Source organism: Pipistrellus kuhlii, unplaced genomic scaffold (assembly GCF_014108245.1).
Source record: "Pipistrellus kuhlii isolate mPipKuh1 unplaced genomic scaffold, mPipKuh1.p scaffold_m20_p_17, whole genome shotgun sequence".
NCBI classification, from domain to species: Eukaryota; Metazoa; Chordata; class Mammalia; order Chiroptera; family Vespertilionidae; genus Pipistrellus; species Pipistrellus kuhlii.
Window position 1 is genome coordinate 16,056,096 of NW_023425482.1, and position 12,126 is coordinate 16,068,221.

Below are 12,126 nucleotides of genomic sequence, written 5' to 3' on the forward strand. Positions count from 1 at the left end.
CCTGTGTGGCCCCTTATAAGAAGTCCTCCTGGCAGGCTCAGGTGGTGGGCACTGATAAGATGAACACTGCAGCCAGCTTTTTTGTGTTTGTTTTTTTGTTTTATGAACTAAAAAATTTATTTGTGTAGAAAGCAGGTACCTAAAACATCTAAAGGAAAACCATAAATTCTGGAAAGCGATCCACCAGATGTTTCACAGCCTTATGGCTAGGTGGGGTGATGGATGACCTGGTTTCTTTATTGTATTTTTGTGCTTTCCATAATAAACATGTTGCTTTCACAATCTAAGTACATGCCATGCACTCTCCACCCAGGAAATGGGGAATAATCTCTATCAATGTAACCCAGCAGGCCCCCAGGACCCTGACAGTGGTCTCCAGCATAAATAAGGAATTTCCTTCTGGTGTTATCATCAGTGAATGGACAGATCAGTGTCCAGGGTATGGGAAACACCTGGGGAGTCACAGTATAGTCTTGGAGTAGTTGGCGTCCACCACCTGGACGATGCACAGCAGGGTCTTGGTGCCAGTTCTTTACACGTTAAGTGCCTGCTTACAACTGTTTGGCCCAATAATATTGAGGCAGTTTTTATTAAGTATAAGTCAATACCAGTATGTATGCCTGATTTACTATTTTTAAAAACAGTTCATTTTAGTTTAGACATTGACTTCTAAATGCCAGTGTTGCCTCCCAAGGTCAGTGTGATAAATGACTCTTCACATTTCCTGCACTCGCATGTCCCCGAGGCCATGCGATGTGAAAAGTTCAGTCCTGCAGAGCCTGTGGTGGCTGTCCCAGTCTGCTGAGACAGGATCTCCCGCAGCTCCTGGGCTTTACCTGTGTCAACTTCCAGCAGCTGGCTGACGCCGAGCAGGCCTTGAATACCATGAACTTTGATGTCATCAGGGAGTCCCATCATGTGGTTTCAGAGGGATATCTCTTGGAGAAAGTCAGATGTGGAAAACATCTTCATCAAGAACCTGGACAAATCTATATAATATAACAAAGCAGTTTATGTGACTTTTTCTGCTTTTGGAAACATACTGTTCTTCAACGTGGTGTGTGATGAGAACGGCTGGTGGGTTATGCCTTGATTCGCTTCAGGACCAAAGAGGCTGCGGACAAGGCCATGGAGTAAGATGAACGGCCTGCTCCTCAACGACCTCCAAGTGTTTGTGGGCAGATTCAAGTCTCAGAAGAGCAGGAAGAGTGTGGAGCCAGAGCCAAGGAGTTCACCAGTGTGTATATCAAAAACTTTGGGAAAGAGGTGGATGATGAGAATCTGAAACAGCTGAACAGAGTCTAAGTGCCAAGGTGATGACAGATCCCAGTGGGAAATCCAAAGGCTTTGGCTTTGCGAGTTACTAAAACCATGAGGATGCCAATAAGGCCATGAAAGAGAAAAGGAAATCAGTGGGAAAGTCATTTTTATAGGCCATGCGCAGAAGAAAGCGGAGCAATCGGCTGAGTTAAAACAGAAATTTGAAGAGCTGATTTAAAACTAATTATAAGAGAGAATTAGTCGAAACCAGGCCCAGAATCTCTACATTAAGAACTTGGATGACAGACACCATTGATCAGAACTCAAGTTTTCTCCTTTTGGATCCATCATCAGTGCTAAGGTATTGCTGGAGGATGGGAGAAGCAAGGATTTTGGCTTTGTCTGCTTCTCATCTCCTGAAGCAACCAAAGCAATCACCTAGATGAACAGACACATCCTGAGCTCCAAGCCATGGCCCATAGGAAGGGAGAAAGGCTCTGCATACCTGACCAACCAGGATATGCAGTGGGTGGCCGGGGAAAAAAAGCACTCCCTGCCAGGCCCATCTTAAATCAGTTTCAGTCTGCAGCTGGTGGCTGCTTTGTGCCAGCAGTTCCACAGGCGTAGGGAAGACCATATTACACACCTAACCAGTTAGCACAGATGAGTCCTATTCCATGCTGCCAGTAGGGTGGGAGACCTCAAAGCTTCCAAGGAATACCAAGTGTTATGTGCCAGCCTGGGCCTTGTCCAACTCTTCACCATCTGGCTCCAATTGGTAATGCTCTGGCCTCTCATGGCTTCCCTACTGCCTCTTAGAGAATCAATGCTCCCACAGGTATGCAGAATTTAGCATCTAATGCTGCTGTTGCATCTTACAAGTATGCCTTCGAGGTCCGAAGCTCTCACTCTGCCTGCCATTCAGCCTCTGCAGGCACCTCAGTCCGCTGTCTATGTGCAGGAGCAGATGCTTGGAGAAGGCTTGCTTCTGCTCATCAAAACCTGGCAGAAAATATTATGGGAATGCTGCTGAAGATCAACAGCATTGGGCTGCTGCACATGCTGGAGTTCTCTGAGTCTCTCTGCTCTGTGGTGGATAAAACTGTCTGTGGTTCTACAGGCTCACCCTGCCCAGGAAGCTGTGCCGAAGGTGGGTGCTGTCTGCTGTTACCTCTCAGACAAGGAAAAACCGATTCAAAAGCAAATAACCAACCCCTCATGGAATTCAACTCCTGGTTTGACGGTTTCCCAGTTTGCACTGTGGACCTCAACACCAAGAACCACAAATTCCAAATTTAATAGGTTATTTTGTATCAAAAAGTCAACTCTGGAGCACCTAGAAATTTTTGATAAAAAGACTGTCTTCTCTGTTATGGCCCAGACAGTTTTAAATTTTTCTTTTTGTATTGTCTCCCCATCCCAGAAATTGGTTTTATTTTATGTACCCAAGACTTAATGTTTCTCAATTTAGAAAAACAACTTCATTTAAAAAAAAAGAGAGATAAAGTTGTTCTCATAAGACAACTAGGCTTGTGACTTCATTCAGAAGTTTTCTCTTTTTTCCTTCAGATCTAATTTATTGGTACTTATTTGTAATGAGCATTTTCTCCTGGGGGAATTGGACTTGAATAAATAACGGTGATGAATTAGTTTAGAGGTGTGCAGAGGAACTCTTGAAATATAATTCTTGATAATCCTTCTCTCCATCTTAGTTCTTTTTCATAAAAAAAACAACAACAACAGAATAGTAGATCGTTTCTTATCCCTTTGGCTATGATCATATGTTAAATAGTGGACATAATTTTCTGAGACTAGCGCTCTTTGACATCCTTATTTAGTAATTTCTTGTCCTGTCAGCTTGAAGTCATTGCACAATTTTGATCTTAATTGGGAACTATTTTAGAAAATTAATGTTAAAAGGAAAAATTCGAGAGAAGCTGTTTATTTCATTGTGACCCCAGTGACTGACAATTTGCCTTTGGAAACTTAGAGATCAGGTAGAATTTCTGTCAACCAAGTAATGAATGTGCATAGAATGCCAGTGTGTGTGTCTTGTATTGTGATAGCCCAACTGGTGATTACTGCCTTTTGGGAATGTCCCTAAATGTACCACACCACGGAAAATTCTGCCCAGAGACTGTGGGGTTCTTGCGATCTACCAAGAATTTATTTCATTAGTATTCTAATATTTTCAGGAAGAATTTCAAGATATATGTAAATTGGAGCCAAATTTATGTTAATAAAATTAGTTCTGCTGTTGCCTGTTCTGTGACGTCATGGTTGCACCAGCTAAGAATTAATTAACATAAATTTGAAATTCTTACTCAATCTCAGGTTGAATAAAGTGTCCCTTGTGAGATATTTTTAGAATGGTAGAACTGCTAAAGGACTTGCTGTGTGAGTCAGGTTCTCATTCAGAAATTTTCAAACTTTGAATTTTTCATTCTGAATTTATTCTGTTTTGAAAAAGCAAGTTTAAGATGTCACCCATGGATTAAATAAATTCTTTATATGTATCACAAGAATACAACTTTTGGTATCAGAGACAATTTAAATGATCCCTCTATTTAAAAAAGGATATTTTTCTACAGATGTAAATTATTGTGAGTTGGTAATTATGCTATTGGAATTGTCAGAGAGCTTCAGAAAGATATGGCTCTACTTTTCCTGAAAAAGGTTTGAAAAAATGTTTTTCTCTTTTCATCATTGTTCAAATACAGAGTATTCATTCTAATGGCAGAGGATGGGATTCATGATTGATTATGATTAACAATTGCTTAGTCTTACCCAGTCAGTTAGTTGCTTTCTTCATTATGCAAAAAGAAAGCTAATTATGAAAAAATGCTTGAATTTTGTCATAAATGGAAATGGTAGCCTGAAGTCAATACACAGATGCAAGACACTTTTGTTGTATCTTCTCTATTTTGGTGGTAATTAATTATGTAATCCTGTGTACTTAATCTTAAATTCTAAGGCAATAGTGATTAGTCATCTTTAGAAAAGAATCTTCTGTTCATTTTTTCTGTTTCTGTGTTTCTGATATTTTTAGAAAGTAATATAATTATAACAAAATTGTTGGTGAAATAAGGAACAGCTTGAGGAGGTAATTTACATTTATAGGAATTGCTTTTGTTTTTTGTCTTTTATTGTTGTTAATCCTCACCCGAGGATAATTTTCCATTGATTTTTAGAGACAGTGAAAGGGAATGGGGAGGGACAGAGAGAGAAAAACATTGATTGGTTGCCTCCTGCACATGCTCTGAACAGACCAGGATTGAGTTTGCAACCAAGGTATGTGCCCTTGACTGGAATCGAACTTGTGACCTCTCAGTCCGTGGTTTGATGCTCTATTTATTGAGCCAAAATGGCTAGGACTTCATTTTTTTTTTTTTTATTTGATTTTAGAGAGGAAGGGAGTGGGAGAGAGAAATAGAAACATCAATGATGACAGAGACTCATAGATCAGCTGCCTCCTGCAACCCCCCCAACTGGGGATGGAGCACACAACCCAGGCATGTGTCCCCCTCCCCCGACCTAAATCGAGCCTGGGACTCCAGTTCACAGGCCGACACTCTATCCACTGAACCAAACCAGCTAGGGCTGCTTTTGTTTTTAATTGAGGCATCACCACCTCTAGGGGGCAGGGGGACAAAATAAAACTAGAAAAATGTAGACATTTTTAAAAATATATATATATTTTATTGATTTTTTACAGAGAGGAAGGGAGAGAGATAGAGAGAGCTAGAAACGTCGATGAGAGAGAAACATCGACCAGCTGCCTCCGCACACCCCCCACCGGGGATGTGCCCGCAACCAATGTACATGCCCTTGACCGAAATTGAACCCGGGACCCCTCAGTCCGCAGACCAACGCTCTACCACTGAGCCAAACCAGCTTCGGCAAAATGTAGACATTTTTAATAGCCCCAAAATGAACTAATAAAGAGGCAGTTTTAAACCAGGACGTCAACTTTCTTATATATTATTTCTTTGTTCTGAAAGCAGGGACAATTTTTAGTAACCAGCTGACAAATGACTCAGAGTAGACATATACATGTGCACAGTACTATTTACTAACCCTTTTACTTTATTAGAATTAAAGGGCAGTGAGGTGCTCGCTTCGGCAGCACATATACTAAAATTGGAACGAAACAGAGAAGATTAGCATGGCCCCTGCGTAAAACAAACAAACAAACAAACAAACAAATAAATAAAATAAAGGACAGTGAGGGTATTTTCATTTTAAAGGTGCAAGACAGGTAAGTCTTGACTTCAACAAAGCCCACCCCTGCCCTGGTCTTATCTGAGACTAAGAACCAGGGATAAATGGGCCTGGTTTGGGGAGTTTTGCCTATCATCTTTTACCCCTTTAAAACTCAGCATGTTCCTGTAGAAGTAGCCTTGCGTTATTCTTGGCATTGAGTTTTCTGGCTGCTCCTCAGAGCTGTGCCTAAAGTCGTGTCCCAGTCAGCAGTGTGCTCCGGCACCTGGGACCGAGAGGACTATGACAGTAGGAAGAAGCCAGTCCGTGTCTGCTACTGTTTGTGCAGCAGATGGTCCTGGTGCTGGAGCAAAAGGAGTCAGCAAGAGCTGGCTGAAATGAACCACGAAGGATGCAGGGCACCTGGACTGACAACCAGCCGAAACGATCAGAACCCTTCTCTGAACCCAGACGAGAGGCAGATATTTAGATCAGGAGGAAAAAGGAGTTTTCAGAAAGCTTTGCATTGCTTCCCATTGATTCTTCTACTTTCAGTGAGGTTTTTGAGTCCTGCTTTCTAGAGATGGATTTTTTCAAATCTGTGTTTAGGTATTTTGTATTATTTTTGGTCCAGTTAATGTAAATTTCTTCAGTCTTTAGAAGATGTGTAGTAGATCAGTACTTTATAGTTTCCGAAGTAGCTGTTCTTATTCCTTCTTTAAATTAATAAGTATTTAAAGATTTTTAAAAAGAAGATGTAACTATAATATACAGTATTCCCCGGCTGTTACCCCACCACTCACTGGGGAATCCCACAGGTAAATAACAGTAAATGAAATCACCACTCTCTATACTATGTTTAGCATAATATTAATTTGGATTATGGGAAGTCATTATTGGACCAATGTCCAGATTTTATTGAAACTTTGTAAGTAAGTATCCCATCAAGTTAGGAGAGGCCAGATATGTAAACCTAAGAATGGTCATCATAGGGTTCCTCACTATCTCATTCAAGTCTCTGCTCTCTACCCAGAATGTGCCTTTCCAGCACTCAGCCCCTATCTCATCTTCCTCAACATACATGCAGCATCACAGCATCAAATCACAACCTCCTTTTAAGGCTCAACTCAAATGTACCCTCCTCCATTAGACTTACTGATTTCCTTTCTATCTTACTCTTGGAGGTTGGTGTTAACTTTTTTCATACTTTAAAATAGCAGACCCTTCCTATCCCTACAAACTCCACACACTGCTTTGTATGATGGTTAGGTACAGACATGTGTTTTATCTCTTCTGCCACACTAATTTACTTGAGAGCTAGCATCTGTAACCTTTCTTTAATCTTCCACTGGACCTAATCGTACATCCTTTTTGAAAAGATGGATGAATGTTAAAGAATCATACAAAAGAACAACTCTTCAGTGAATCAGAACATAAAGCCTATGTTGATCACTGTCATTTTGGCAAAAGCTATACCTGGATACAAATAAGAAAAATTAATCCTGAGCCCAGAATAAGGCACTAAGAAGAACTAATTATGAATCTGAGTAAGATTCAGTTTATACTCAGTGAAAGTTTATCAAGACTAAAAGACTGGGTTTATTTAACATTACTAACTATATTATATTGAATTTGCTTTATTGGTGGGCAGGAGTGGGTGGTTTGGACCAAGTTAATAAATGGATTGCTTATATGGTTTCTTATAAATAAACTCGCAGAAGAATTTATTTACTACTGCAGTAGAATGTCTCTCATCAGAAGGAGGCATCTGGTTGTTGCCTAGCCTTCAGATTTTGTCAAGACCATGAAAGCACTGACACTATTAACATTTTTAAAAATATATATTTTATTGATTTTTTACAGAGAGGAAAGGAGAAGGATAGAGAGTTAGAAACATCCGATGAGAGAGAATCATCCATCAGCTGCCTCTTGCACATCTCCTACTGGGGATGTGCCCGCAACCCAGGTACATGCCCTTGACCAGAATCAAACCTGGGACCTTTCAGTCTGCAGGCTGATGCTCTATCCACTGAGCCAAACTGGTTTCGGCAATTAACATTTTTTTGGTTTGTTTTCTCCCAGGTGATTAATAAAGAGTCTATTGTCACTTAATTTATTGCCAGGTCTGATCTGCTGGATATTTCAACTTCAGTCTATGTAACTTTAGAATGTTCCATATTTAAGACATGCTCCAACTCCCAACCATTGTGTCAGAAATGGACAACATCCAAGTTAGTTTTGTGAATCTTTAATATCTCTTGCCAAACTCATTAACTCACCCTGCTTACCTTGGGAAAATCCTAGTTCCAGACTTGTACTTTCTGTAAAAACCATCCTCTCAAATGAATGTGATGGTTGAACATTCAAACTTGAACTTTTCAATTATTTATTTTGAAACCTGTTTGCTGTGACTTTAACCAGCAGAGAATGATTAAGATGAAGAAGGAAACCAAAATCATAATATGCAAATGATCGGCATTAAAGGATGTGGAATTCAATAATATTTCTACTTTTATATTCCACATCTCAGATTATATAGACTAATAAAGCTAGAAAGAATCTCAATCATTTTAAACCAATATTTTTCTTCATCTCTTCTTATCTTACAGATTTTTTTGAGATTATGATGATGGCTCTGGATCTCTTGTAAGAAAAAAATGTACTCACATATAAAAGTTTATATTTAGATTTAAGACATTTTCTCTCTTAAAGTCTGTTAATAGATCTTAAGTGGAAGAAGTCTCTTTTCTAGTCCAAAGCCTATCCTCAGGGGTCTGGGGAAGTTAAGTGACCCACCCAAAATCAAACTGCTTCTCTACTGACTACTTCAGTCAGTTGGTTGTTCTGCCGCCATTCTGTTCCTTTCCTTAAAACCAATTCTGTTCCTGGCCGTTGGGCATAACCCTGTGAAACAAAAGGTTGCCAGTTCCATTCCTGCTAAGGCACATGCCCCAGTTGTGTATAGGAGGTAGCCAGTTCACATAGATGTTACTCTCCCTTTCCCTTCCTTTCTCTAAAAAATAATAATAATAATAATAATAATAATAATAATAATAAATTTAAAATCTTTAAAACACACACAAACAAAAACAAAAATACCAGTTCTGAATTTACAAAACTTTAAGGAAGGACTGGGGATGTTAAGCCTTAAAATTAACTGTTTCAGCTTTGGCTTACTCATCTAGGAAATTAAAGTACTGTAACACCCAAAACATTTAAATCATTGATTTAGAAAAGCCAAATGAAGTTAGCAAAATTGTTCTTTTTAAAAAATTCTCACCCAAAGGTATATTTTTACTGATTTTATTTATTTATTTATTTATTTTAAATATATATATATATATATATATATATATATATATATATATATATTATTGATTTTTTTACAGAGAGGAAGGGAGAGGGACAGAGAGCTAGAAACATCAATGAGAGAGAAACATTGACCAGCTCCCTCCTGCATACCCCCCACTGGGGATGTGCCCGCAACCAACATACATGCCCTTGACCGGAATCGAACCTGGGACCCTTCAGTCCGCAGGCCGACACTATCCACTGAGCCAAACCGGTTTTGGCTGTTTTTACTGATTTTAAGGAGATAGGAAGGGCCGATGTTTTTACTGATTTTAAAGAGATAGGAAGGGCCGATGTTTCTCTCTCATCGATGTTTCTAGTTCTCTATCCCTCTCCCTTCTTCTCTGTGGAAAATCAATAAAAATAAATAAATAGCCTAACGTCAGTGGAGCAGCAAGAGGTGTGTGTGTGTGTGTGTGTGTGTGTGTGTGTGTGTGTACACCAAGTTCACAATAGGAGACTGTGCAGTTATAGGGCAAAGAATCTAGATACCAAATCCTATAAAGAGTGACAACTGAGGAAAATAATTCAGTCTACCTCTATAGGGAAGCAGGTCATTAAAATAATCATATATTTGCTATTATAGATTCCTTTGGACTGTATATGATAACACTTTTTTCCCCATGTTATTTGACTAAGTTATTTTGAAAATTCCCCAATGCTCTGAATTTCTTTCAAGAATGCCCCTTTAATATGAAGATATTTAGTAGAAATGAATATGAGTAAAAATTTATAATGATATGAATTGCCTTCCATGCTTTGTTTGAGAAAGAACTAGGATTGCTGATTGGTTGAGAAATCTAAAGGAGGGATTCAAGGAGGATAAAGTAGGAAACTGCCTAAACAAAAAGCATTCTTTTTTAAAATTATTATTTATTTATTTTTAAAATTTCTTTATTAAGGTATCACACATTTGTCCTCAACCTTTCCCCCCATTCCAACCCCTCCCCCCTCCCTACTCATCCTCCTCGCCCCTATTGTTCTTGACCACTGGTTAGGCTCATATGTGTGCACACAAATCCTTTGGTTGATCTCTCTCCCTTTTATCCCCACCCTCTCCTTGAAGTCCAACAGTCTGACCCATGGCTCCTTATCTCTGGGTCTGTTCTTGTTCATCAGACTATGTTGTTCACCATTTCCCCTAGATGAGTGAGATCATGTCCTACTGGAAATATAAGAATAAAAAATGAGACAAGCAATAATCGTTACGCTGAAAGGCATATGAATCAGTCTGTAGTGAGTTTCTTTCTGGGCCAACAGTTCTTTTGAGATCCAATTTCAATGTCAAGCAGTTCCTTATGTGTACATGTCAGCAATGATATTTCAGTTCTGGATGGTGGGCAAATGGTGGTAATGCAGGTCCAACCCTCTCTGGTTTGGTCCTGGGCAACCTGCAGTGATACACAGCTGCTAACTGCTATTATGGCAAGGTGTGGTCAGCATCTTCCATCTCTGGACTCCTTCTCTTCTGTCTTCATGGTTGGAGTAGTCCTGTCAATTCCTCTCTGTTGCCAGAATCTACATAGTCTCAGAGTTGTTTTCTGAAAATATGCAAACATATTCTCGACCAAAAGTTAATAAAGGAATATTTTCTATAAATTTGACTTGTGATTCTTTTTCACTTTTTGCCCAAATGATTTTTCTCTGGCTTGTTTTGACACCATGTGTGTTTTTCATGGGTGTCTTGCTGTTAGCATTACAATTAATTTTCTAAAGTACAAATTTTCTAGATGTAATTTACTTACAGGATATTTTTCCTTATATGATATTCTTCTACTTTCCCCCTTTTTTTATTTAAATATTAGGAGGCTTTTGAAAATTTTATAATGTAGTCTTGATAGCTTTTAAATTTTAATTTTTTGCACTATAATATGACTGCTTTAGGTTCATTTCCTGTTGTGAGATTTTATCATGAGATAAACTACCAATAAAAATTTTAGTTAACACTTTAGGAACAGCTTTTTGTCCAGTGCAATTAATTTTTCTAGAGTATTTAAATTAGCCTGAAAACTTGTCTACTATTTTACTGTCAAATTTATTACTCTAAAACAATCTTATTTTACCATGTAAATATTAGTGGAAAGGATTATTTGCCTTCTTGAGTAAGCCCTGAGCATTCCTGGTGGTAGTTTGGATTTAGATATAAAAAAAAAAATTTCCCCACACCATGGGTACAAGACAACTCAAATAAGTCTTGTTGTAGTGCGAGGGCAGCTGCTGTAAGCCAAGTCTCTATCTTTTACCCAGGTCCCGATTTGAGCTGGGCATGGGGGAAGTTAAGCAGCCATGTGGGGGGGGGGGGGGAGCATTCTTGCCTGGTCCGAGTGGCTCAGTGGTTAAGCATCGATCTATGAACCAGGAGGTCATGGTTTGATTCCTGGTCAGGACACATGCACAGGTTGCAGGCTTGATCCCCAGTTGGGGGCGTGCAGAAGGTAGACGATCAATGATTCTCATCATTGATGTTTTTATTTCTCTCTCCCTCTTCCTTCCTTTCTGGGGGGATGAGGGGAATATATATATTTTTAAAGTTTAAAATTGATAAAGGAGATGTGTATTTCGAAGCTGTGCAATATTAGGTATAACCTAATCCAGCTTTTTTGTCATGAAATTGAAAGTTTATTTTATCTCTGGTACATGTACCTGGCTTTACAAAACAGATATATTTATGGGAATATATATAATTTCTGTTTTTAAAATTTTTAATCATAAACTTGCAAGGTTATAGACATTACAAGATTATAGAAGGTACAAACATAGTGCACAGAGGTCCTAGCTTCCCCTAACAGTGACAGGAGACTAAATTTTAAATAATTTATGGACCATCTTTGCTCTCTTAAATAAGCCTCTTTTCTTAGACATTTAATTTTCTTTAAAGAAAGGACATCCTTATTGTGCTTGATCCTTTCTAGCTTTCAGAATTATGAAGTGTCACATAAGGACCCTATGTCACTATTGCTTTATCGCTAGTACATTCTTCTTCATTTTCCCCGTTTTCAGATTGTACCATTGGTTGGGAAAGGATTATATCTCACTTACTTTTCTGGTGTATTTTGTAAAAGCCCCATTTTACTTCTTATTTTGAAGAAACATATTTAGTTGAATATTCAAACTTCTTGTTTTGAGTTTATTTTGGTGGTGTTTGAAAACTTGAGATTTGAGGGTTTTTTTAAACATAATTTCTTCTTTTTTTCCTTTTAGCCTGAAAATGAAATTTCTTCAGATTGTAATCATGTAAGTATGACTTTTCATAATTCACCATATGTGCTTTATATATATGATGAGAAAATTTGGGATGCTTTCCCTGATGTTTAA

At 38.5% G+C, this 12,126-nt stretch overlaps 1 protein-coding gene and 2 pseudogenes across 1 annotated transcript in view; all 3 read left to right on the forward strand.

Moving 5' to 3' along the window:
- LOC118720749 overlaps positions 1–4,465 on the forward strand; it is a 4,606-nt pseudogene extending 141 nt beyond the window's left edge.
- GLG1 (golgi glycoprotein 1) overlaps positions 1–12,126 on the forward strand; it is a 109,044-nt gene that overhangs the window by 42,889 nt on the left and 54,029 nt on the right. The window contains exon 2 of the mRNA XM_036441014.2: positions 12,013–12,045. Within this exon, the coding sequence (XP_036296907.1) occupies positions 12,013–12,045 (33 nt within the window). The remainder of the gene's footprint in view (positions 1–12,012; positions 12,046–12,126) is intronic.
- On the forward strand, positions 5,371–5,471 carry LOC118721023 (annotated as a pseudogene).